The sequence below is a fragment of the Argentina silus genome (assembly GCF_951799395.1).
Source record: "Argentina silus genome assembly, chromosome: 6".
NCBI lineage: Eukaryota > Metazoa > Chordata > Actinopteri > Argentiniformes > Argentinidae > Argentina > Argentina silus.
In genome coordinates this window covers 10,452,850-10,480,113 of record NC_139660.1, presented here as the reverse complement: position 1 = coordinate 10,480,113, position 27,264 = coordinate 10,452,850, and the positions used below count along the sequence as shown (strand labels likewise).

Below are 27,264 nucleotides of genomic sequence, written 5' to 3'. Positions count from 1 at the left end.
CCCCTCCTTTGTTCCCCACAACCTCATTCTTTGTTCCCCACAACCTCACTCTTTCTCTCTCTTGTGATTAGTTGACTCCCCTCCCCCCTCCCCCTCCCCCTCCCCCTCCCCCCTCCCCCTCCCCCTCCCCCTCCCCCTCCCTTGTCCCTCCCCCTGGATGCTTTTGAAAGGTGTGTTTGTGTATGCCTTACAGCTTGGGTGGATGCAGTTCTCCAGGCACTAGCATTGACTAGCTCTCCCTATACTATCAGCTGATAAACAATGATAAATGGAAATAGAGCTGAGGTAAACGTTTCTGATGAGTCAACAATGCACACTGCTGTGCTCCAGTGGTGTTGTTTTGACATGTTCCTTTCAGGCTATTCAAAGCCAATCAGAAAGATAATTTGAGACGCAGTGAACTCATTTTTTTAAGAGGTGGAGAAATGTTTTTGGCATACCTGTGGCTCGGCACATCGTTTGTGTTTAAACAGGATCAGCTGTTCTCACATGTTATTAGGGGCACATCAGGTGCCTGAGTGGCCTATCCACTCACAAATGCACCAGGTTCACTGAGCAAATATATATTGGTGATTTGTGGTTGTGTTTTCCCAGGTTTGATGGATGGTGGGTGTTTATTAGTGACTGGAGAGGGAGATTTATACCCTAACTCCAGAGGTAGGGGAGACCAGGGATGATTGTAACACAGGATTGTTGTAACACTCTCATAATCTCAAATAAGGAACACGTTAGAATCATGTGACACATTTTATTGGCAAAAATCAGTTTTTGAGGTGGGAGAGTAATTTCTTTGAGGGAATTTGGCACTGGATGCGTTGTACTAAGTGTTACCATATATACCGAATATTAGGTGTATTGCCAGTTTTTGGAGATATCTTTGATGCTCGTTGTCCATGATTAAGTTGGAACATTTAGCTACAACATGGAGCAATGTAATGGATGAAAAATATCTTCATTAGGTTTGTGAGATAAGTAGGTTCAGGGTTAAGAATAGTGCCACATAATGTGTCAAAAATGGCAATGGTCTTCTGATATTTGTTCAAATGCTCAATGAAGACATGTATTGCTAGGTTGCAGGTTATGATTAATGCATTTCTGAAAATGTTACATTTCACCCCAAGCAGTGTTACAAGTAACCCAGGAAGTGGGGGAAATTGTAACATTTCACTCCTTGTATATGAGTGTAACAAGGTCCTTAACACAGAGGCGGACTCGGTGGTGGTGATATGGGACAAACCCCGTTTATTTAGAATGTTTCGGTTTTGGCTCTCGGTCGACTTTCCAGTCTTGGCTTTCAGCCCTCCCCTCCAAAGCAGAGGGACACACATCTTAAACCATTTCGTTAAAGAGGCTTTATTCGCAACAGGTGCGCAACGAAGCCTCGCTTCCGTAACCCTTGCCACGGTCCTGTAGCTCCCTCTACAGGCCGAACGCTGCATGTCCCCCCACAATGAGACAACTTCAAAGCTTGTTTTTAGAGAGGTAATATCTCCGTATACCAAAGGAAAAGATACAACTGATGCAGGTTGGCATTACACCACAAGAGGTCGCTCTCACCACTGTGCCTGCACCTCACATGTCTCTCGACAAGCCCACTGTTCGTATGGCATTGGTTAGCGCCAATATGTTCTCTCTGACAGGCAACATTATTCACAATCACTGAACAGTCGTCACTATGGACCACAACATACTGTATGTCACTCAATACCACCTTCAGCTTATACTGTACAGTAAGTCTAGGCAAAGACAAACTGATAATGAAGACAAAGATTCATATCAGTTTTCATAGGGAGTCATCAAGAGAAGCTGAATTATTAATTATTATTAATTATTTTGTAAAAAACATGTTAACAAATGTAAAATAATAATAATAATAAAAATAATAATAATAATAATAATAACCTGTCATGAACAAATTCATCATGATTTCAATGAACAATGTCATCCAAATACAAAAAGAGCAAATAACCCCCCAAAAAACATAAACAAAAGAGGGCTTCTTCCAAATCAATCAGAAACAAAATAACAATTTTTGTGGAAATTAGAACCCTTGAACAAAATAAAAAAACATACACCGATATTTACCCACAGAATATTAGGTTATGTTAATAGATAACTTGTACAGATACAAGCCATGCAGTGATACGTATTGTCAAATAAACACAATGATCAATATTGTCTTTACTTTATTACTTTCTGTGAGATCTGTCCTCCAGCTATGCCTCCAGTGATTACATCATTGTCCCTGTGACAGCTTACACCATGAGTTATCCTGGCTGTGTCCAAGAGCAACATGTTCACCCCTCATGTGCACCATTCACCTGTCTCTTCACCAACACCACACCCTCCACCCCAGCTCTCCTAGCTGGTTCTAGATGCACTGGTACTGAACCTGTTTCTGCTGCTGGACCAAGATTTAGCGGTCTCAGAGGTACTGCACCCATAGAAACTGGACTTAGAGAGATTGGACTAATTGGCCTCTCAATCATGACATGACCGCCGCAGACCTCTCCCTCTATCAGCCCTCCCTGAACCATCTGCCCTGACATCACCTGCTCTGACTCCACTTGGCCAAGAATTACCTGTCCACCTGTCAGCATGATATTCTGAGGGCCTGGGAATGTCCCCATAGAACCATGGAATTGGTTCAGCATGACTTCACCCCCTACCAGCACCCCCTGGCCCAGTCCACCACCCCCCATAAGAACCATGTTCTCTCCTCTGCTCAGAGTGGCCTGTCGTGGGCCACTGGACATCAGCCTCTGCCTCCCACCCTGGTTCTCCTCCACAATGACCATCGTCTCACCACTCTCCAGGGCACTGTGTGGTATGGTGAACACGCCAGTATGCCCCTGCTGTGTGGTGTGTTCTGTGTGTCCGGTTAGTGTTCCATCAGGAGGCCCGTTGAGCAATATCATACCCTGGGTGGACTGAGCTGGGATGCCAGACCCTGCGAGGCCCCCTCGCTGCAGGGAGCCCTGCTGGAGCCATGTCTGTCCCCCCTGCAGTACCTGCCCCCCCTGCAGAACCTGTCCCATCCCTATCTGCCCCAAGCCCACAGGTACCTGCCCCTCCACTACCATCAGGTTCTGAGAGCCAGTGAAGTGCCCTCCACCCCCACTCCTCTCCACCAGCATCATCCCCTCCCCACTGCCAAGGGTGGCCTGAGCTGGGACGCCAGACATCACCCGCTGCCCCTGCAGCACCAGGCCCTGAGCAGATCCTGATGGAGGCCCGTTGAGCACTACCACATTCTGCAGGTTGGCACCAGAGGGCCTCTCTGCCAGCAGCACAGTGTTGTGAACCTGTGGCTCCACTACGTAGTGCATGGGCTGCAGTACAGGGGTGGTGGTGTAGTACACAGGCTGCTGCTGCTGCACCAGGAAGGTCTGGCCTTGGCCTCCTCTTAGTGTAGCCGAACGCGCCGACTCCGTCACCACAGTCCTCTCCACCTGGGTTGTCGGGGCTGGGGGCCGGGCTGACACAGAGCTGTTCGCCACTGTCATACTGCTGGCTGCTGTTGCCATGGAGATGGTGGGTTTGGGTGGAGGGGGGGCAGAGACCCTTTTCCTGACCTCTGTTCGAATCTCCTCACCTCTGCAGATCTCAGCCAGGGTCTTGAACTTTGGCCCCAGGTCGTTGAGGAACTGGAGGTCGTTGTCAGATTCCAGGAGGCTGCAGCAGCCCACTGAGCCCGAAGGAGAGCCCTGGCCCTCGTAGTCATAAACCAACAGACTGTCTTTCTGGATGTGGTTCTCTGCAGCACAGATCACCTTCTAAATATAACACAAAATTAGAAAAAAAACATTATTAGTATTATTTCCCTCTGCTACGAGTGACCCATTATTGCCCTTCATAATTCCAACCAATAAAAAATTAAGCCATAGCTCTCATTCAGTGTCCAGGTTCTGAGGGCTCACCTGTGAGAAGTACATATCCAGGAGTGTATCAGGGAGGGCGATGCCGTTGTAGTCAAGTCTGCAGTCCTCCACAGCATACATGTCCCTCTGATCCATCTCCTCCATGTCCTCCTGCTCAGCATAGTCATAGAACATGCCACCAAACTCACTCTCTCTGACAACCCCTGATTTGTAGAAGTGGGCCGTATCGCAGGTCATGTTCGTGGTCTGAAGGGCCATGTTAGGGCTAGCCATAGTCGCAGGGGCCATGTTGCTTGCTGGAGTCGCAAATTTGGCACCTATCCGAGTAATTTGCATGGGGGCGTTGAGGAGAGGAATTTCCTTTATAGGGGAGAAAATTACAGTTGGGGATATGGAAGAAGATGTGGTTAACATTATTAACAGAGACACTTATTCAGAGTGGGCACAGCACATGTATCACATGTAAAACACTTAAACAAGGTTTGTAGATATATTTCTAAAGGTAAAGGTCCAATCTCTGGTTGCTGTATGTATTTTACCCTGTCTTCCCCCTGTCCCTCTGTGTGGTAGGAGATGAGGTGTTCTTTGGTACCAAAGGGAAGATCAGCAAAGCTGAATCCCCCTGCACTTCCAGAGGAGCAGGTCAGCAGCATGAAAGCCACAACTGAAAACACACAGGAGTTCACTTCCAACCTCCATTATGACCTGGATATAGAATTCCCTGTACACTCTCTAAACCCATACTCACCCAGCAGCACCAGAAAGCCCAGGATCAGGAGGCCTATTCCCAGTATTCCGAATGTGGATGAACTTCCTTTGACAGCAGCTGTCTGTCCATCTATATCTCTCATCCCACAGGTCACGCCATCGGCGCAGGTGCACACCTGGAAATGGAGTCGCTGAGGGTCTGGGCAGGCCAATCCCTGCTGGTCCTGTACGATGAGTGTAAGGTCATAGCTGCCGGGCCACAGGGGCTCCAGAGTCCGGAGGGAGATGCTTGTATCTGAAAGGCAAGAGGAACAGGCATGAGTGATAACATCACAGCTTCCAGTAAGAAGTCTAATCAAGGGTATATCAAGTACACCATCTCTTGTATCGAAAGATTGATGCATCTTTAGCCCACCCATATCTCTACCCTGTGCAGAGAAGTGTTCATACCACTGAGGGGCTCCACCTTCCACTTTCCCTTGGTCTCTTTGGGCACCAGGGTGAACTGAAAGGGGGCTCCATTGGGTGCTGCGTCTGGATCATTTGCGGTGACATTGACCACATCAGTGTCAGAGCACAGATACTCTAGCGTGTTGGTGATAATGGGGCAGTTGTCATTAACATCCTCCACCTGTAGGGCGATGGTACCTGTGGCTGTCTTAGCAGGCATATCTGAGGAGGGAAACAGAACATCAGCATGATGCATTCCACTCCTAGAAGTGTAATTAATTATTTGTGGTGCTGGAAATACAAGCCCTGCAGATTAATTTATATTAAAAAGATAATATGATAATATAATATGAGTTTAATATGAGCACTGTTTCCTTATCCTTAGTAGGCCAGAGATGATCATTCCACACCCCTCTATTTCACACACTAAAATTAGTGAAGAGTGTTTTTACAGTAATGCTCTCTGTAACAGGAGATACACCAGTACTGTAGGTATCTGCTGTGAATTTGTATGATAGAAAAATATAAAAGTCTGGCCACTGATGCTACTGTATGTGACTTATTATTTGTCCTCTTGTGTGGTGATTGAACTTGCCCTCCGTCATGCAGAGTATCAAGGCAAAGTATGTTCCGTTCACCAGGAACGGGGACTCTCTGTCTGGCATCTTGTTGAGTCTAATATCAGCTGTCTCTGGGTCCACTCTTATCCAGTTGTCAGGGTCAAGGCCTTTAGCATACCTATGGCAATAGGAAAATGTAGGCTTTACACTCAGTAGCATGATTCAAAACATGAATATTATAATGATGGTAGTTTTATGAGAATGTACATGTTCTCTTATCAATAATGAAGATGCAAATTGCTCTTTAAATTGAAAAGTAGGGCCAGAGTGAACTAATCTCACTGGACATTTTTTGCAGGCCCTCTTGAATCTTCGTCAGTTGCAGGGTAAGTTGTTAACACGTCTGACAATGGACGGTCACCTACTTTCTCTGACACGGGCACAGGCTTCACCTTGGGCTTAAATGCAGGCCCTTCTGGCATGTTCTTCACAGCAATCTTCACTGGGTAACGTTTACCAGCCACAGGTTTTTTGCCCGGCCTTTTGCCCGGCCTAGTCGCCCCCCCCCCACCACCCCCACCCCCACCCCCAGGCCGACCCCCACCCCCAGGCCGACCCCCAGCCCCACCCCCACCCCCAGCCCCACCCGCACCTCCACCTCCACCCGCACCTCCACCTCCACCCCCACCCCCACCCCCACCCCCACCCCCAGCCCCACCCGCACCTCCAGCCCCACCCCCACCGCCAGCCCCACCCCCACCGCCAGCCCCACCCCCACCACCAGCCCCACCCCCACCGCCAGCCCCACCCCCACCTCCATCCCCGCCCCCATCTCCATCTCCACCTCCACCGCCATCATCGCCCCCACCCCCATCCCCTCCTCCATCTCCAGCAGGACTTGCTTTGTTGCTTACTACCAGTCCCAGGTTTAAAAGAGGATTTTCTTCAAAATCAACAGGCTGCAAAACAGAAAGCAATTAGGGACTGTCAATTGACAGTTCAACAAGCATGGAATCACATTGCAGAGTAGATATTGATACAGATAATGATAACCGTCTAGATCACACATGTTTGGAATACATGTTTGGAATATATATATATATATATATATATATATATATATATATATATATATATATATATATATATATATATATATATATATATATATAAAAAAAAAAATAAAAAAAAAAATCTTCTAGCATTGTGACTGCATTGATTACTTTATCTTATGATGACTGATGGATAGATGATTCACGTACTTAAACAAATGTATTTGCTAAATGCTGCTAAATGCTGTAAATGTAATGTAAATGTACTGTATATCAGATTGCAAACAATAAAAAGATCATTGCCACATACACTCAGTGAGCACTTTATTAGGAACACTATACTAACACTGGGTATAACCCTTTAACCCTATAACCCTTTGCTCTCAAAACAGCCTAAATTCTTGGTGGCATTGATTCCACAAGAAGTTGGAAACATTCCTTTGAGATTCTGGTCCATGATGACATGATTGCATCACGCAATTCCTGCAGATTTTTCAGGTGCACTTTCAAGCTGTGGGAAGGCCACTGATGAACACTGAACTCATTGTCATGTTCATGAAACCAGTTTGAGACAACTTTTGCTTTGTGACATGGTGCATTATCATGCTGGAAGTAGCCATTAGAAGATGGGTAAATTGTGGCCGTGAAGGGATGCACATGGTCAGCAACAATACTCAAATAGCATTTGCAAATGGCATTCAATCAATGATTGATTGGTATTAATGGGCCCAAAGTGTGCCAAGAAAACTTTCCCCACACCATTACACCACCTCCACCATGAGAAGGTATACAGGTGTTCCTAATAAAGTGTTCGGTGAGTGTATAGTAATGATGATTTTCTGATTAAACTGTGTGCTTTACTTTATTAGTTACTGTGTCTAAGAAAATTCTCTAATACTTTGTTTAGCAGAAGAATTCCTTCATTGGTCTTGGGGTCTGTTTCGATGCTGAAGATTTGGTCATCGTTTCCGGAGACAATATCGAATACAGCATTCCAGTTGTCTGTGTGCTCCAGGTCTTTGTCCAGTGTCTTGAATCTCATCACCTCAATATTTGCTTTGTTCTCTGGTATGCTCCCAGTGTACTGCACCCATGGAAAGACATGATAGAGGGAAATTACTTCTAGCAGAAATGATGAAGCTCAAATTTGCTAAACTCAGTAATTGTAACAAAAGTGCAAACATTAAGATAGATTCTATTTGACTAAATCAATCTCTGCACTCATTACATTTTCCAACAGTTAATATGACAACACGTCATACAGTAAAGCCAAATTAACCTTGGTGGTGTGACATATTTCTAGTTGTACAGAGTATGGAATCATCCTGAGTTTTGATGTTGTATACAGACCATAAGTATACAAGATGGACTATGTATTTTAGTTCAAGTTTAGATCTCTGGATATTACAGTAAACTGATATTTAGATTCTAAATCAGAGATCATCTGAATTTGGAAATGGCATATATATGGTTCTTCATTGCAAGGGTTTGATTAGATTAATTGTTTTCACCTCATCTTTTTCCAATGTTGGGATATTGTCATTGATGTCCAGGACATTAACCTTCACCGTAGTGGTTCCTGTGTTGCCTTCGGCTGCCCCATCCAGATCAGTTCCTTTGATAGTCAAAATGTAAGAACTCTGTCTCTGTGTGGTACAGATGCATCAGATAGGAAAATTAGGTTTCCAGCTCACCATTTCCTGCAAACAAGCAAAGGACAGACATGCATTGACAGGATGGTGTATATCAGGTCATGACAGGCCAGTTGTACCTCTCGGTCTATCGTTGACTCCTTCACATAGAGGTACCCTGTGTCCTTGTCGATGTGGAATTGCATGGATTCTTCAGGTGGCTCCTGCTTTGCGATGGTGTAGGAAATCTTAGAGTTCCGATGGTTGGGTTGGTCAATATCTGTGGCTGTCACCTGGGTAACCAACGTCCCTGGGGCGAAGTCAAAGAACACTCAGACACTCTTGGAATAGGGCCACTCTGGTAGACTAGACTATACAACAACACTGGTTCAATCAGACAGCTTTATCAGTTATGATTTAATGATGATTTAAGGACAACCATTCAGGACAAAAATGTTAAGATTGTGTATGTCCTACAAATTGCTGCCGAAGATACAGCAACATGTTTGCTTACTATAAATTACAGTTACAACAACAAACTGAATTATTAAACAAAATGAATTACTAAACTACTGAACACAAAAAGTGCCAACCAAAATCGTTAATCTATTCTATTCAGTAATCTATTCTCTCCTGTCTGACAGGACACATGTTACGTTATTGATGACCTATTTAGTTTGTAATTACAGACTGATTGTTAGTTGAACTGTTGAGCGATAACAGTTTACAGGTATTTGATTTTTGTGTCCTATGTGGAGAGTTGTGTTAACAGTTTTGTAAAATGGTCCTTAACATTTGCATTTTGTGTGAAACAATGAGAAAATACTATGTTTTTGTTGTAGGCATGTGAACTGCATTTTAGTAACAAATGTGATGCAGTCAAGAAAAACTGGAATAGCTTGAAGAGATGGAATGAGAGAGGGGGTAGTAGGGGGTATGAGTGTGGCTATAGTACTTGCACAGCGCTGCTGGCTGTTGGTGAGGTTATTACCTGGAGTGCTTGATTCTCTGATGCTGGCTGTTGGAACTGCAGCAAATATAGGGGAGTTGTCATTTTCATCCATCACAACTATGTTTATATCTATGCTGCTCTCTGCGATCGTGCCATTACGGAATTTCGCCACACCAGCCAGCTACAGACAGAACAAATACACACATTCCTCAAAGGTCTCTCATGACAATACAGTACAGTGTATGTGTATGTGTGTGTGTGTGTGTGTGTGTGTGTGTGTGTGTGTATGTGTGTGTGTGTGTGTGTGTGTGTGTGTGTGTGCTTGTGTGCATATGTGTGTGTGTGTGTGTGTGTGTGTGTGTGTGTGTGTGTGTATGTACTACTCACAGAGTAGCTGCTCTTCACTTCTCTGTCTAGAATCCCTCTGATGCGGACCAGGCCTGTGCTCTCTTCCACGATGAACAGGTTTACTGGATCTTGATCGACTCCAGGGCCACTCAGAAAGTAATACATCTTTTCACCACCGGCCTGGTCTGACCTGATCTGAGAATAGTTAAAAAAACAACATAAACCACTGATTTACTTTCTCTGGGGTTCTCGAATATACTAATTCAGCATATGGTAGTCCTAGTGGGTGAATGAACATGCTCAATTGAGCATCTCCATTGAAAGTGCTTTCTAATCCGGGATTACAGGAATGTGTCCAGGAATTAGGATCCAAACTAAAAAAAACAATATCAGAAACCCCTTTTTTCCTGGCGCTGTCCTGAAAAGCATGATCATTCAATTCACCATACCAAGCACCTCCACCCTGTTATACCCCCAGCAACTTTTGACCTGAAAGCAGTCTTACTTTGGCAACAAACTTCCTTGATGTGTAATCATAGTTTTCCTTGAGTTGCTGTGGTGGAATGACCCAATCTCTCTTCTGACGCTTCAGATGTCTCTCCATGTCTCTGTCCATTGCCCAGCCACTAGAGAGCTGCATAGGGGAACAGGAAATCATCAGGATACAAAAACATCTTGAACAATATGCACCTGGCCAATGCCACTAAGACACACATGTACAGTAACAATGTATGGCTTTATTTTCCTCGAGTATCAATGAAGGTATATTTGCCCTTGATGAAACTGTGGAACCTGTGGAAAGCATGTAAATGTTGGGCTCTTCATAAATCTGTATTGTCAAGATTTTGGAGGAGATCATTAGCATCATAGGTTGTAAATAAACAAAATGTCTTTGTAAAAGACTGTACTTCTGAATTGGAAAACCAACACATGTTCATGGAAACGTTACTGTTAAAAAATCAATGTTGAGATACCAAAATGCAAAATTGATTTGGTGATTCTCAGTGGAGCATCTAGAATATGTAAAGACAAAAGTGTGTGTGCGCAATTGTGGATGGATTGGGAACTGGTACATAGTGAGGTTATAAAGCATCTTTATTTTCTGTTTGTGTCACCTGATGTCGTTCAGGATCTAAATTAATTATCTTTACTTGTGTAAAGAATGTCATTATGAACTACCAGTGAATCAGACTGTCAACAACAATGTGGGATACTCGCTCTGGTTTGCATACCAGCTATGAGGAGAAGCATGTTCTCACCTGAACAGATATAGCTCTGAGCCAACTCTCTCTGAATGTGTTTGATCAGGTCATTTCCGCTTTATTGGGACAGAGACAGTAGAGACTGACAGGAAGGGAGAGAGAGGAGGGATGACATGCAAGATAGGTCGAGGGTCGGAATCGAACCAGGAACCTTGGGATTACGTGGTAAATGCATTAGTGTGCTACGTCACTAAGCGCCCCCGTTGACTGTTTTTTAAGAGTATTGCACTACTTTAAGAGATATGACAATAAGCTGTTGAAACCAATAAAGGCCACAATCAAAGGAGATCTTCATGACAGATGTTGATCTTTCTTAGCTTTGGTTGTTCTAAGTTTCAACACGTGTTACTTCTGTATGCTGGCAACCTACCAGATTGTTTAAATCACAACACGGCATGAGGGGTATGTCAGTTACGACTAGGTATAATGTATAGTTGATGCATTCAGACTTGTAGTAATTAATTTTAATGGCCTCCCTGTTAACTGGTTCAGACACATTCAGTCATGCAGGAATGGGCCACCATTTGTTAACTTGCATTTGAAAACCTGCATTTGAAAACCCCCCAATAAGTTTTGTATTTTGTAAAGCAAGTCTGAAAGTCTTGAAAAATACTGCATGCAGGTCATATTTTCAGTTACTCCTAAAAATCGAACAGAATATGAGCAGCTAAAATATTTGTTCATGTCTCTAAAAGCAGATGATGCCATAGGTAGATAATTGGTGAAACAAAAAAAAGAAAAAAAAAAAAGGTGTGAATGGAGGGAATGATGAATTAGGGACTAGGGTTAGATGGATGTCTTATGGGAAAGTTTGGTCATTGTGCTGGAAAGACATGATCTTGGGATATGTCATGGGATCTTTAAATGAGCACAGTGTCAGAATATTGGTTTACCATCTCCCTGAAAGTACATTAACTGCCTGAGGCTAAGTAATGGTGGAATCAATGGTGTCAGGACAGTAGAAGGAGTGCCTTGACAGGCAGTCTTCTAGTGAAGAACCTATGAGGCCCAGCCCTGCTTCTATTCATAGACAGAATAGTTTCCAGATCTGGATCTCAATCCAACTCTCTATTGTCAGCAAGAAAATGTATTGTGACTTGGAACTGACACGGGAGAGATAAGAAAATAAAATATACAACATTTTCTCACATTCTCCCCCACGCAATAAAATTCACTCACATTACTTTTTCACTTCTTCAAATACAGAAGGCATAGATATGGTCATTATAACAACTCATACTGTGTTTTATGAGTGCATCATGGCCCAATCTGGCCTCCAAATACCATCTCTGTGAATGAGGTGGAGAGACATAGTGGATGCCCTATGCCCCTAAGGTGGCCAAGAGGCCTACAAGTCAAATAAGTTAAAGGTAGACTCTGCGTTGGATGAAAGTTGGATGACATTAAAGATGTTTCAGATTCAAGCAAGACGTTTCAATCACTAGCGATTCCTTTTGCGCACAAGCACGGCAGTGCAGCGCAATAGCCGTGTGACAAAATGGCTGCTGAGTGAATTAGTCTTACTTTAAGCTAACTCTGCCGTAGTTGCCCTGCTATTCCATGGCTACGCCACATCGTGGAGTCAACCTTAAAGTCCCCATCTCTGTATCCTTTAGAAACATGCAATTTTCTCTCACGGTTTAAGTTTCAGCTTTACAGTGTATGTGTGAATTAATCATTCTATTTGAAATTATCATTCAATTGTATAATTCATGTTGTTTTTTCCACTCCATTCACCATGTCTAAATGTGTGTATCTCAACAACCATTATCTATTTACACTCACTGACACTTTATTAGGTACAGGTATTAGGTTCAACTGCTCGGTAACGCAAATATCTAATCAGCCAATCACATGGCAGCAACTCACTGCATTTAGGCATGTAGACATGGTCAAGACGACCTGCTGATGTTCAAACCGAGCATCAGAATGGGGAAGAAAGGTGATTTAAGTGACTTTGAACGTGGCATAGTTGTTGGTGCCAGATTGGTCTGAGTATTTCAGAAACTGCTGATCTACTGGGATTTTCATGCACAACCATCTCTAGGGTTTACAGAGAATCGTCCGAAAAAGAGAAAATATCCAGTGAGCAGCAGTTCTCTGTGCAAAAATGCCTTGTTGATGCCAGAGGTCAGAGGAGAATGGCCAGACTGATTCGAGATGATAGAAAGGCAACAGTAACTCAAATAACCACTTGTTACAATCAAGGTATGCAAAAGACCATCTCTGAATGCACAACACGTCAAACCTTAAAGCAGATGGGCTACAAAAGGGGGTCCAACCCAGTACTAGCAAGGTGTACCTAATAAAGTGGCCGGTGAGTGTATGTGATCTCTTTTTAGTTTTATATATTTTAACCCTGTGTTTCTGTAAAAGCCCATCTTGGGATGAGTGTTGAGAATTAGCGTAAACTATAGACATTATAGTTCAAATGCATCAGACTCTTTAACTTAACGTGTTAACTCAATGTGTTTGTAGGCCTATCTGCCCCCATTAAAATACACCATGAATGGATAAATAAATAGACATATCTGTTGAGCTCAAGGAATGACATTCCATGAGAGCAGCATTACATTTTTTTTAAACAAGATCACATTCATGAACAGGCATCATTTATTTACAAAGCCTCCTGTAAGAACAAAAACACTGGAGAAACAGGTCCTTAGTGGTTTGGTCATGATAAGGCAGGACAATCTAATTAGTTATATTTAATTATTTGAAAAGTAGTGTTTGTGAGGTAGTTCTGGGGGTTATGGGATAGGAGGTAGTTGATAGGGCGAGAGGAGGGTTGTTATCATAACTTGGTTCTCCTGAATTGTCTGGAAGGAAACATGTCACTTGATTTAAAAATAATGAAGAGTGGAGTACTGATTGAGAAAGAATCCTGTATGATACAAATTCAAGCAGTAAATCTAAATAAAAGTCTCTTGCAGGGAGCCACTAGAAATAAGCTGGTTCCTGATCATGGTCAGTTTTGCTGTCATACAAAGTTACATTTTAGGAACCATGATATAAATATGAAATATATATAAATTTAAGCACCCTCTAGCATTTATCATGATTACAGTAAACATACACAGGCAGCCTCGGGCAGCTACAGAAAACACACAAAGCACTTTGTGAACTCACCCCCAGAACAAAGCACACCAGCAAAAGAGCAACAGCTGGCAGAAGATCCATTGCAAGGTTCCCACCTGTGGAAGAACAACTTCACCGGCACACCTGGAACAGAATTGCCCAGAGGATATGGGAGGAAGGAAACAGCTGAAGACTGCGTTCTGCGCTGTTCTGCCCTGTTCTGCCCTGCTCTGCTCTGCTCTTGGTGCAGCTGACGGTGGCGTCTTGGATGAGTGATCGTTTACACTGAAGTTGAATTCCGTAGCTTTGAGCTCGGTGATTCACTGAGCTAATATAGTCATGTAAACATGTCTAATTGCTAATGCGATGCTCCTACAATGCACTCACACTTAGGAAAGACATCATTTCCAACATTCTCTTCTCTCTGAGCACTCTCTTCACTCACTCCTCTCGGTCCACCTTCCCTTTGTTTTTCTATCCTCTCTAGGTCTTATATCTGCCCGCCCCCCTCTCTCTCTCTCTATACTGCCTCCCCCTTCTATTCCCTTCATACAGATTGCTCCTCCTGAGTGCAGGAGTATCAGCAGTAATGAGGTAGGGTGTGTTACAGTATATTGAAGATCTACCCTCAGGGCAGAATAACTGAACCCACAACCAATCAGGATCTGCTCAGGGCAGGGGCAGCGGGTGGGGTCTGGTGTCCCAGCTCAGGCCACCCTTGGCAGGTAGGGGATGAGGGGCCAGATCCGGGGTCCATACGGACGATCACACCTGGTTTCTGGTAGAACCCTATCATTAGCAAGCCCTGGCCTGATATTCCTCATTCCTTTGGAATTGGAATTGGCAGCCAAACACTGTAATTACATCTCACATTTTAATATAGTTCAACAGAAAGGAGGGCTAATGAAAAGAAAATGAGATAATGGTTCACATAAAGAAATAGATTGGGCAATAAGAGGGAGGGACAGATAGAAAGAGAGCAAGACAGAAACAGACAGACAGACACACACACACACACACACACACACACACACACACACACACACACAATCTGCCCCAATTCTCCACTAATTCATGATGCTTGGTGTAAGCATGAGTTCTCTCACAAATTCATTCCCTTTAGGAGAGTCTAGGGACACATCAACAGACAAACACAGAGGTATTTTCCATACAGTATTGTGTGTAAGAAATAGCTGTACAGTGATTATAACATTTAAAATAATGTTTATTTTAGTGCACATTTAAAGGACATTAAACATTTTGACAATGTACATATGAAGTGAAAGTTACAGAGACCTTGCAAAAGACAAAAGTCTTGTCTTGTCTTTATTCATATCAAATTTCCTTGCCTCAAAAGTGGTGTGTAGTACAGTATATAAAATATATTTCTGACTTCAGCCTAAATAATTGAGAGCAATTGAATCTCCAATTATAAAATCAGCATTAAAAATGAGCATTAACATCAACGTCAATGAAAATTGTACATTGACGCAGTGAAGATATGTTTTAGGATTACAGGCTTATAGAAAAGTTAGTGTCCTGTGCAACACATTAGCCAACTGGCAGCAGACATAGACAATCCATTTCGTTGAAACAACACAACAAAAAAACAGGTTTCAGATACATCTGTTTGCCAAAATACATACCAGTACATTCAAGAGTAAATAGATACATGACAAAACAATTATCCCCTGTTTGACTATCATAACAAGAAAAGTGGTAATTATTCTTGCGGTAAAAAAATGGTAATTACTCTTACCAAACAATGACCATGGCTGAACCAATCCAATGGAACCCAATAACAGAAAAGACACCCCTGATCATGTGATGGTCAAAGCGCATAATGTTCTATAAAAACACAAACATATCACAATAAACCATAAAAACAACGACAAAAATGACCACACTCATTTTCAAGGAGGCATACTGGAGTATGAAACTGATCCAAGGATACATTCATTCAACCCAGTAGCAATGACTATAAAACACTTATTATACTAATTACGGTTCCGGAAGGAGCACCAAACATTTTGTTTGAGAAACAGTGTTAATAGTTCTCAGTTGATTTGGTAAATGAAAACCATTGCAGAGTGCCTAAATAACAGTTACTAATGTGAGGTGGTTCACAAGGGATCTTAGTCTAGGATGTTAGGACAAAGAGGGATGCCCCACATTCTGTACTCATAATAGTCTGCACAACCGGACCAAATAGGAGATTTTATAAAGTGCAGCATTCTCTCGGGCATGATCAAAACAATAATCGAAGTAATCTTTGATTAGTTCATTCAAATCAATGACAATTCGAAACAATTGAATAGTGTGTGAACGGAAAATCAAAGATCAAACAAGTGCTTTTCTAAATGAGGATGTGACTACACAAACAGGAATGCTTGTGTCAGGCATAGGTGTTGTTCTGTGTGTACACTCAACAAAATACTATGGTAATTGCTTGGGAACATAATTCCAAGAAAAATCAGTTCGAACCTACTCCCATTAAATGAAAGAACAACCCTGCCACCTGAGCATTCTCTCAACCACAGACACTCCTCCCTCTGAAAGCCCTGCTAAACCAGCTTGGTTAGTTTTATAGATAAAGGACAAAGAGAACATCTCAGACAAACATCCTATTAGATATGCACTACCAGGGCAGCATGGAGGAGAGAGGGTGACTTGTCCTTGTGGGTGTGTGCTCCAGCACACCTCATATGACCTGATCATATGAGTTAGCATGGCAAACTCTAAGGCAGCTAATAGGACTATCTGTTGTTTTTTGATTGTTCCATAGTGACATGGAACTAGTGCATAATCTTCTAAAAAGTGAAACAGTACAATTTGTGTTGAAGAATTGTGTTGTCACATTATTCAACATAAATGTACAGTAAATATAATTTACACAAAAGACAGAAGAAATACCATTTCCCTTCAGAATTGAACAAGTTTGTAAATTAAAATCAAATGTACATGTAGGTAATAATAGGTAGTGTGTGTGTGTGTGTGTGTGTGTGTGTGTGTGTGTGTGTGTGTACGGGGTAAACAGGATCTGTTTCTCCCTCAAACAACAGTCAGAATGTGTAGCAGAAGCTGAATTACACATGCACACACATGCTGATATACTAGCACCCCCCCCCCCCCCCCCCCCGCTAGCACCAAGGTGAGACATTTCTAAATGGTATGATTCCTTATGGGTGAGTAACCACATGAGGTTGTAAGTCGCTTTCGACTGTCTGCTAAATGTCAAAAACATAAAAATGCAAATGTAGGTTACATTCTAAACCTGCATGCCTGAACACACACTCTAACTGGTCTCAACTCTTCTCTCCCGCATCACCTCCTTGCGGGTGGCAGGGACTGGTACTGTGCTGGAGGACACACTGAATCCCACAGTGCCGCTCTGAGAGCCAGAGAGGGCGCTCCTCTGCAGTGACCCCTGAGAGAGCCCTACCACTCCACCCTGCACTATCTTCCCCCCACTACCCCCCTGCCCCTCCACCACCAGGACAGTCTGAGACCCTGCGAGGCCCCCTCGCTGCAGGGAGCCCTGCTGGAGCCATGTCTGTCCCCCCTGCAGTACCTGCCCCCCCTGCAGAACCTGTCCCATCCCTATCTGCCCCGAGCGCACAGGTACATGCCCCTCCACCACCATCAGGTTCTGAGAGCCAGTGAAGTGCCCTCCACCCCCACTCCTCTCCACCAGCATCATCCCCTCCCCACTGCCAAGGGTGGCCTGAGCTGGGACGCCAGACATCACCCGCTGCCCCTGCAGCACCAGGCCCTGAGCAGATCCTGATGGAGGCCCGTTGAGCACTACCACATTCTGCAGGTTGGCACCAGAGGGCCTCTCTGCCAGCAGCACAGTGTTGTGAACCTGTGGCTCCACTACGTAGTGCATGGGCTGCAGTACAGGGGTGGTGGTGTAGTACACAGGCTGCTGCTGCTGCACCAGGAAGGTCTGGCCTTGGCCTCCTCTTAGTGTAGCCGAACGCGCCGACTCCGTCACCACAGTCCTCTCCACCTGGGTCGTCGGGGCTGGGGGCCGGGCTGACACAGAGCTGTTCACCACTGTCATACTGCTGGCTGCTGTTGCCATGGAGATGGTGGGCTTGGGTGGAGGGGGGGCAGAGACCCTTGTCCTGACCTCTGTTCGAATCTCCTCACCTCTGCAGATCTCGGCCAGGGTCTTGAACTTTGGCCCCAGGTCGTTGAGGAACTGGAGGTCGTTGTCAGATTCCAGGAGGCTGCAGCAGCCCACTGAACCCACAGGAGAGCCCTGGCCCTCGTAGTCATAAACCAACAGACTGTCTTTCTGGATGTGGTTCTCTGCAGCACAGCTTGCCTTCTGGAAAACACACAGAGGTACATTACATTACATTACAATACAGACTTTATTTCATACACTTACACTTTACTTCACTTCGCATAAGGACGGTGTGGTTTGTATTTTGAGTCAATGAACTGTACAGTATGTTGAATTTGGACAGGAATACGCTGACTGTGGGTGGAGCTGTTAACTATCTCCTTACCTGAGAGTAGTACTCCCCCAGGTAGTGTTCTGGCAGAGTGATGCCATCGTAGACTCCTCCATCTCTGCTCTCAAACTCAGAGTAGAAGGCACCTCCATGCTCTTGGCCAATCATCTCTCCCCCATTCATATATGCCATGTCCATGTCCATGCGCCTGTCATCTGGTTGGTAGAATCCGCCACCCATTGTGGACGAGGAGTTTTGTAAAGCTCCTCCTGTTAACCCTGCTCCCATTAACCCTGCTCCCATTAACCCTGCTCCCATCCCCATGGGCGCTGCTGACACTGCTCCCACGTTGCCAATTTTGACCAATCCTGTGTCTACTTGCATTGGCGTGTTCAGCATAGGCACATCCTGGAAAAGGTTAAAGATGAAAGTGGTCACACAGACTTTTAGAAAATCATCTATAATGAATGTAAAGTCCCCAAATGACATTTAATCTATCCTTCTTACTGTGTTCTCGCCTTGTCCCTCTGTGTGGTAGGAGATGAGGTGTGCTTTGGTGTCAAAGGGCATCTCGGTGAAGCCCCCAGGCAGGGCCCCGGGCCCCCCACAGTGGCAGAATAGCAGCAGGAGAGGGATGACTAGAGGACGCAACAATGAGAGTTACACTAAAGGTGGAGGGTAATTGGGTGGGGCATGGGTGGGGCATATACACTACTATGAACACATCTTTTATTTACAGTGTATGAATTACTTTAAATGAATGCAGTTTCCATGAATGCAGTAATTATGGTAATTACTTGCTCCGAGACAACCAAGTTTGGGCAACAATGTTTGATGAGAGATTCTGTGGGAGATGTGTTCAGGTCTAAGCATGTATGCATGAATAATATGCCCTGGTTCTGTCCTCAACTAAAGCAGTTTGCTGACTGCTGTTTGACACTGAAATCCTGCCTCTATTGGCCTGGGCTTGTTGTAGTTCTGCAGAAGTGCAACCCTAACCATGTGATGGTGACATCATACTCACGCAGTAGCATCAGCAGGCCCAAGAAGAGCAGGCCAATGCCTGCAGGTCCAAACTCCGCCCCTTTGCTGCTGCTGCCTTGGCCCCCTCGTGTTCCACACACTTTTCCGTCTTCACAGGTGCATACCTCCACCTTAAGCTTTTGCGGGTCTGGACACGCCTCCCCCTGCTGGTCCCTGATCTCTACAGCAACCTCGTATGGGCCGGGCCACACAGCCTCCTGAGATCTGAGGATGGCCGAGGTGTCTGCAAACACACAGACAACAGTCAGACATCATATACATCCTCAGAGTCAGATGTCACACACATCCTTGGGGTCAGAGGTCACACACATCCTCAGGGTCATATGTCACACACATCCTCAGGGTCAGCCATTTCTGTCCTGGGACTAGGAAGGCTTGATGCCTGGTGACTTGAGTAGGTGCTATGCTAGGCTAATCAACACCGTAACACATCGTAGCTGTTCTATGACAGCCAGTCAATGTCACACTACAACCATTATTCTCTCCATAGGACCTCCATTGCCCTCACCGTTCAGATGCTCAACAACCCAGACACCCTTGGTGCCCTCTGGGATGATGGTGAAGCTGAAAGGGGCTCCGTTGGGGGCCGCGTCCTCATCCACCGCCGTCACGTAGACCGCATCGGCAGTCGTACACATGGTCTGAACTTGGCCAGTCAGCGTGGGGCAGTGGTCATTGAAGTCCTCCACCTGGATGGCTATGCTGCCCGTGGCCGTTTTAGAGGGCATGTCTGCACAGGCAGAGAGGGAGACACAATAGACACTCAGGATATGGACGATGATGACAATATCACCATAGAAGCCTGCACTCATGTTTAGTGTCAGACACTGAACATCCCCTGCTGGTGTGAAACAGTACTACACTACACCTCTGCCAGATGAAGTGTTCCACCCTCTGCTGGTGTAAAGCAGTACTATTCCAATTTGTGCTAAAGGGGTATCCTGCAGCTAATGAGTGGTGAAAAACACTAACATGAACCTGGTATGTAAACAAATGTATCATACTACTAATATACTTCACATATGGATTACAAAATGGTAATTCATATGTAAAAATGAGGATATGCTCATTGTTGGACAAACACAAATTAAGACCTGCATAAATTCCTTTAAGGCTAGGGTAGACTTAATCAGTGATTGGGAAATTGACCCATGGAGTATAGCTCTTAGCTCATAGGGACTAGCTCAGGACTAGCCTACCTTGGGTCATGCAGAGTATCTTGGCATAGTATGTCCCGTTCACCAGGAATGGGGACTCTCGATCTGGCAACTTGTTGAGTTTAATATCTCCTGTATCTGGGTCCACTGTTAACCAGTTGTCTGGATCAGATCCCTTAGCATACCTATCAGTCACAATGGAGATGTCCGTTAAAGCTTTGGCAAACATGTACATGTTGAAAATGTAGGTGTGTTTTGTGTATGTGTGCATGAACAGATCAGCATTTTCCAATGTGGGTACATTTGTGTGTGTGTGTGTGTGTGTGTGTGTCTTTGTCGGTATGTTTGTAGACAGACCTGACATTCTCTGCTGGCAGTAGTGTGTCTCCGTCTATGGCTGGGTATTTGGCGATGACCTCATTGATTTTGACTGTCTTGCCATCTTCTGAGAGGGGGATGGCCTTGACCTTGGGGTCGAAGCGTGGCCCCTCTGGCTTGTTTTTCACATTGATTTTGATTGGGTATGTTTTGAAGCCAGTGTAACCTCCACTCCCCCATGATGTTCCTCCCCCAGATCCACCACCACCACTCCCTCCTCCTCCTCCTCCTCCAGATCCTCCAGATCCTCCAGATCCTCCTCCAGATCCTCCAGATCCTCCTCCAGATCCTCCTCCAGTTCCACCCCCTCCTCCTCCTCCACTTCCTCCCCCTGTTCCACCTCCACCTCCACCATACGGCACAGCCTTGTTTCTTACGGCCAGTCCAAGTTCAAGGTCTTTCACATTTTCATAATCAACAGTCTAGAGAAAGAACAAGCAAGAAGGCAAAGGTAATCAGATCAATCTGGCATTTACTCTACAGTTCAGAGACAAAAACAGAAGGAAAAGAGAAGAAATTTGCAGTAATAACCAAGGTGGTAATTGTTTTGTGTATTTTATTTTGGTATTTCTTTTTTTTGTGTGTGTATATGTGCGTGTATGTGCATATATGTGTATTTTGTGCATGTGTGTATGGGTACAGTATGTGTGAGTGTATGACTCTGTAATGTGTAGGAGATCCTGCCATACCTTGTCCAGCATCAGGATGCCCTCATTGGTCTTAGGGTCTGTCTTGATGCTGAAGTAGCCTGCCTCGTTGCCCTTGACAATATCAAACTGCGCCAACCAGTTATCAGTGTCCTCTAGGTCAAAGTCCTCTGCTTTGATCCTCATCACCTCCACGCCCATTGTGTTCTCGTCTATACTGCCCTCATACTGCAGAAACAAACACAGGTTATCAGCCACTGCATCAGTCTGTACTAGAGCCCGATAAATATATCGCACCGATATTGGCCTTTTACAAAAATATCTGTGTCGGCACATATTCCTCTGATAATTCACCGATGTGGGTCAGCCAGTGGGTTTTTCCAGAGCAAATATAAAAGAATGAACTTGTTTATTGGCGTTAGCTGTTGGAGTGCCTACTGAAGTGGCTGAATTTAGCAAAGTAACGTTAGCTCACACAGTAAGATATTATTTACCAATAATTGATTTCACCAGTTAATAGGGCTAGCTTGTACCCATGAATTTCAGAGTCAGAAGTTCTAGCTAACTTTTGGCACAAGCAGCTTGGGAGCGTATTTCCAATCAACCGTATCAGCATAGACTGCACAACGTAAGATTGTTTACTGTGGTGAGTGAAGAGAACGTTCATAAAGTTACTCTCGGGGAGGGGGATGGCTGGAATTGGATTGGACTTTTTGCCTAATCAGTGTTTAGAGCTTATTTTGCCATTGTTTACTTATGAAAACTGTGCAAAAAAGGAACTCTGTAAAAATCAAATAATAATCTCTCTCTCTCTCTCTCTCTCTCTCTATATATATATATATATATAAATAAATAAATATGTTTTATATATATGTACCGGGACCCAATCAGTATCAGTCAGGCTCTAGTCTGTACTGTCCTCTTACCCATAGGGGAAAGAGTATAGTCCTACCATTTCTTTCTCCAGAGTGGGGAGGTTGTCATTCACGTCCTGGACCATGACTTTAACCGTGCCTGTGCCGGTGTTGCCCCCTGGTTGACCATTCAGGTCTGTGCCTTTCACCACCAGTGTGTACAAGTCAGTCACCTAAAGAAGAAACATGGTCAAAATAATTTTTGAGTGGGCTACAACAAGGCATACATGTGGTGTTGAGGGATGAGTACAAGCTCAAAAACTGACGATTTTGTCAGTTTTCTTTTTTGATAAATTCATTATCAGACAGGTACATACTGCCCCACTGTGGTTGAATTCCAAAGCATGTACAACTTCAGATCAGATTTGAGAAACACTAATATAAGGATTTATTTGATTCATATTAGCACCAAGTATGACATTATACTTCTGTCAGTACCTATCAGTCTAAAAGGAGAGAAGTTATTCTGTTCTTACCTCTCTGTCGAGCGTGGGCTGATTAACAAGGAGGTCACCATCCCTGGTGATCTTGAACATAGCTTCTCCTGGTGGCTGCTGGTCAATAATGCTGTAGGCGATCTGGGAGTTCTCATTTCCCACCTCATCGGCATCAGTCGCACTGATCTTCATGACAAACGTATCTACAGGTACAGCAAAAGCATAACAATCAACACTGATCTCTATAGCAATGCATATGCTTAGGGTCTCTAGATTATTAAAGTTGTAGATTGATAAACTAAAAAAACACTTGCCTGGTGGACTGAGTTCGTACACTTTTCCTGGTTTTATATCACCAAACATAGGAGGGTTGTCATTTTCATCCAGCACCTGAATCCGCAAATCAATGTTCTTCTCTGCTTCTTGGCCATTTCTGTACGTGGCTTTGCCTGACAGCTGAAGACGAAAAATATCAGGATCATGATCATCATCATCATCATCATCATCATGGTAAATCTATCATCTCAGTAACATGTAATGATAAATAACCTGTCTTGAGTCCTGTAGCTGTGCTGGAAGTCATACTCACGTTGTACTGGGCAATAACCTCCCGATCCAGTATACCAGTCAGTCTCACATGACCAGTGTCCTCGTTTACCACAAACAGGTTGAAGGGGTATTGGTTCGCCCCAATCCCCGCAAGGGAGTACTTCACATTACCGTGCCCATTGTCAAAATCAGACCGGATCTGAAACACAGACAGGCAGAGGGATGAGCAGACTTATTTACTTACTTACTGACACACAGACGCGCACACACACACACACACACACACACACACACACACACACACACACACACACACACACACACACACACACACAAACACACACACACAAACAATAGTGGCGACCAACCTCTCTTTGCTCGAGTGCCATTTGAAAGTGACAAGTGACAGTGAACCATGAATAGTCTATTACCTTGGCGATGTACTCCCTCTGGGTGTAGTCCTTATTTTCATGCAGTTTCTGTGGAGGGATGATCCATTCCCTCTTCTGTCTCCTTAGCCCAGCAGAGCTACGAGCCTCCACCACAGCCACTAAAACCTGCTTCCAAAATAAATAAATAAAATGTATCATCAGTTACCATGATGAATTATACTAAAGAGAGTCTTCACTCCTCTCACCATGACAGCAGGGAGCATACGTGTGCATAGGTTGTGAAAAGGAAGCAGTCTTCTGCACATCTTCTGATGTGCCTGTTTTTATAGCGTCTTTGTTATCATGGTTGTTAAGGAGTACTTGTTTTCATTAATATGCAAAACAGTCACAGCAGGGTGTACACAGATTCAAGTACCATCTCTCTGACTGAGGAATGAGATAAGGCCTGCCATTATGCATTGGTTGAGTGGTCGGTCTTTTGCCTTTGGATAGTATACTTCTGTATATCTCCAGAGACATAAATTACTTTGTTTTCTGGCGTTATGATATTTCTTAATCATGCAAGCAGTCTTCTGATGAATATTTCATTAGGGAAATTGACTCCTAACACCGTGTATTGTTTTATTTAATGTTTTTCTATTTTTTTGCTGGGAATTTGTGTCTTATGTAGGCTATATTACACATTACACTACATACGTAGGCTACATTGCACTGTTGCATTGCGCCCTCCGGTAGTGTAGAATATCTTACATTAAGTCAACAGCACATAAAGTCAATCTTTACGCCCAAAACATACTGTATACATAAGGTGGTCCTCTCTCATTAGGGTAATTTATCATAAATACATTTTATACATAAATAAATGTTAAACCACCTCTTATGACCACAATGCACACAATCTCGGGGGCTGTCTGATTACTTTTCCTGGCCCTGCCATAATAATACTAACCAGGATGAACATGGAGAATCTAAAAGGTGTTTGTGTCAGAATTATTTTGTCAGAAACGGTGTCACATAAGGGAATGGGGAGAGGGTGGGAATTGTTTTAGATGGCAAAGGCGGGGATAATTGTTGCACAATCATGACTTCAATGGAGTTCTTATAACAACAGCAACTGAAAAATATACAAAGGATTTTGATTGGGTATGTGGTCACCAACCACTGGGTGGAGCTAGACTGAAAGCCCTGTATAAGCCTGGCTGGGACCACAGCCAGGTCTTCCCACACCCCTGTCACTATAGGATCCTGACTCACCAGCACACACTATAGTTTCAAAAGCTCAGCTCAAATGTGTTTGCTGTATTCTGTCATTCAGTTAAATATACCTCTTACATTACAAATCACCTTATTGCTAATACTAATTTTTTCTATTAAAGATGCCCGAGACTCTCATCGTCTTTCATCCCCAGTGATAGCATTGGCAAATTGCACCAACTAGGTTTGAACCCTGATGTCCTGCTACGCCAGCCCAACAAGCTACCTGAAGCTAGTTTGTCGCCCTGTGGGCGGCATTGGGCTTTTAGTCTCCGGGGACAGCTTTCAATGACTAGCTGATTCACATTTGCTAAACTCATCCCCCTTTGATCTTCTCCTCCATCCAGGTCAATGTACCAATGTGACCGACTGAGCTCGCACGCGGGTGTTTTGAGCACCAGCCCAACGTGCTACCAGATCAAGAAATTAGCTTTTTGCTCTGTGGGCAACAATGGGTTTTAAGTCTATGGGGAGTGAAACATATCTGCTCAAATCGGGGCACCCTCATTTTTCTGAATTGCCTCTTGCCTCCTCCTCTGTCCTCCAATATCAAAGGCAGCACTGTTTAATGGAAGTTAAATCTATTGAATGGACTCAAACCTGCAACACACCATGGCCTTCAAAACATAGTGAAGATTGAGATGGCAGGCTTTTCCATTATTTATGGAATAACTAATCTGCTATTTTGTGTAGAATCTGCTCCACAAGGCTTTGACCCTGTTATGACCAAAACCAAAGAAGTACCATCCTTCTGTGGACACACCCCACAACGAGTTAGTAGGTAAACTGTCAAGGAGTGTGTGCCTTTATACCAGTCGACATCTGGATAAAAACGTCTGTTTACATTTCACTTTTTACATTTTACATTTACATTTATTTAGTTTTGTATTTAGGTAAATATTGTTATTGTTGTTGTTTCTTTATTTTTATTATTTACACTTCTTATTGCACTGTTGGAGGAGCCCAAGACTTAAGAATTTCATTGCCAGCGATTGCTCTGTAACTGTTGTGCATATGACAATAAAACCATCTTGAATCTTGAATCTTGCCAGTGGATGGGCATGTGGGAACAAAACAATTTGTCAGGAGAGGTTGAAGATAGCCAAAGTGTGTTTACCAAAAGGCCTGTGAAAGGAGTGACCTACCTTATAAATATAACATGCTTTGACATGCAACTGCTCAAATCAGATTATGAAGAAGTCTAGGGGTGCTGTTAAAATAATTTCATAGCTAGCAGTCGTTTGGAAGGCTCCCTATGTTACATTTTTGACATTCAACACAAATGCAATACACGAACAATTCTTCTCATTAAATGTTTTTAAAACAGAGGGCAGGTAGGGCAAGAAGTGTGGCTATAAAGTTATACAAACACAAAACGTGAGCGAATTATCCTATATAATAATAATAATAATAATAATAATAATAATAATAATAATAATAATAATAATAATAATAATAATATACAAGTAATATTATATTTCAGCATTAAGTCCTATCCATCCTTGTCAGTCGATCATACGTAGGCTACATTGCACTGTTGCCTTACCCATAGGACATACGACGATTACAACTGATAATTATTACAATAAACCTCACATCACAACCCAGCATCTAGAATGGGAACAACTATTGGTACGTAGCTGATCAGCACACTGAATTGCGAATGAGTTCAAATTGGTCTAAGCTTCCTTTGATAAACTTACCGTGAGCGTTAGAAGCAAAACGGCAGTGGAAACCCGATTCATGGCCGGAAGAGCGCTCCAATATCCAATACACCTGAACGAAAATCCGACTTGTGCCACTGTTGAGTCCTCTTCGTTATGACAACGGATACTACGGGTGAAAGAGTTATGCGAGTTTCTAGACTGAGGTGGTGGAGGTGGTGCTTGTTCTAAAGAGTGTCTCATACAACTACGCATCCACACCCTCACCTGGGGTAAAAGAAAACTCTCAACACACACACACACACACACACACACACACACACACACACACACACACACACACACACACACACACACACACACACACACACACACACACACACTAGGAGAATCTATCGATATAGTCAGCAATAATTAATCACACTCAGCCTCCACTCTCT

The 27,264-nt window shown here is 43.8% G+C and overlaps 2 protein-coding genes across 3 annotated transcripts in view; both read right to left on the bottom strand.

The window, feature by feature from the left end:
* LOC310805319 (uncharacterized protein) overlaps nt 1-27,000 on the bottom strand; it is a 40,155-nt gene extending 13,155 nt beyond the window's left edge. The window contains exons 1-9 of one of the 2 annotated variants that reach the window (XM_083670927.1): nt 26,864-27,000; nt 23,946-24,071; nt 23,555-23,713; nt 23,280-23,421; nt 23,005-23,168; nt 22,567-22,701; nt 21,657-21,842; nt 20,947-21,389; nt 20,632-20,774 (exon numbers count right to left, since the gene is read on the bottom strand). In XM_083670927.1, the coding sequence (XP_083527053.1) occupies nt 20,632-20,774; nt 20,947-21,389; nt 21,657-21,842; nt 22,567-22,701; nt 23,005-23,168; nt 23,280-23,421; nt 23,555-23,713; nt 23,946-24,071; nt 26,864-26,905 (1,540 nt within the window). In that variant the 5' untranslated portion in view covers nt 26,906-27,000. Of the gene's footprint in view, nt 1-8,162; nt 8,298-8,422; nt 8,593-9,273; nt 9,416-9,621; nt 9,778-10,087; nt 10,217-13,973; nt 14,373-20,631; nt 20,775-20,946; nt 21,390-21,656; nt 21,843-22,566; nt 22,702-23,004; nt 23,169-23,279; nt 23,422-23,554; nt 23,714-23,945; nt 24,072-26,863 lie in introns of those variants that run through there. The other variant, XM_083670925.1, reaches the window with a different exon arrangement.
* LOC310806467 (desmoglein-2.1-like) lies at nt 1,220-6,156 on the bottom strand (the record flags this gene model as incomplete). Its single annotated transcript, XM_083672571.1, has 7 exons — nt 1,220-3,776; nt 3,921-4,241; nt 4,421-4,545; nt 4,630-4,884; nt 5,040-5,261; nt 5,635-5,777; nt 5,942-6,156. Coding segments are annotated over 7 exons (2,760 nt in total), but the record flags the coding sequence as incomplete, so codon positions are not given.
* Nucleotides 27,001-27,264: the final 264 nt, after the last annotated feature.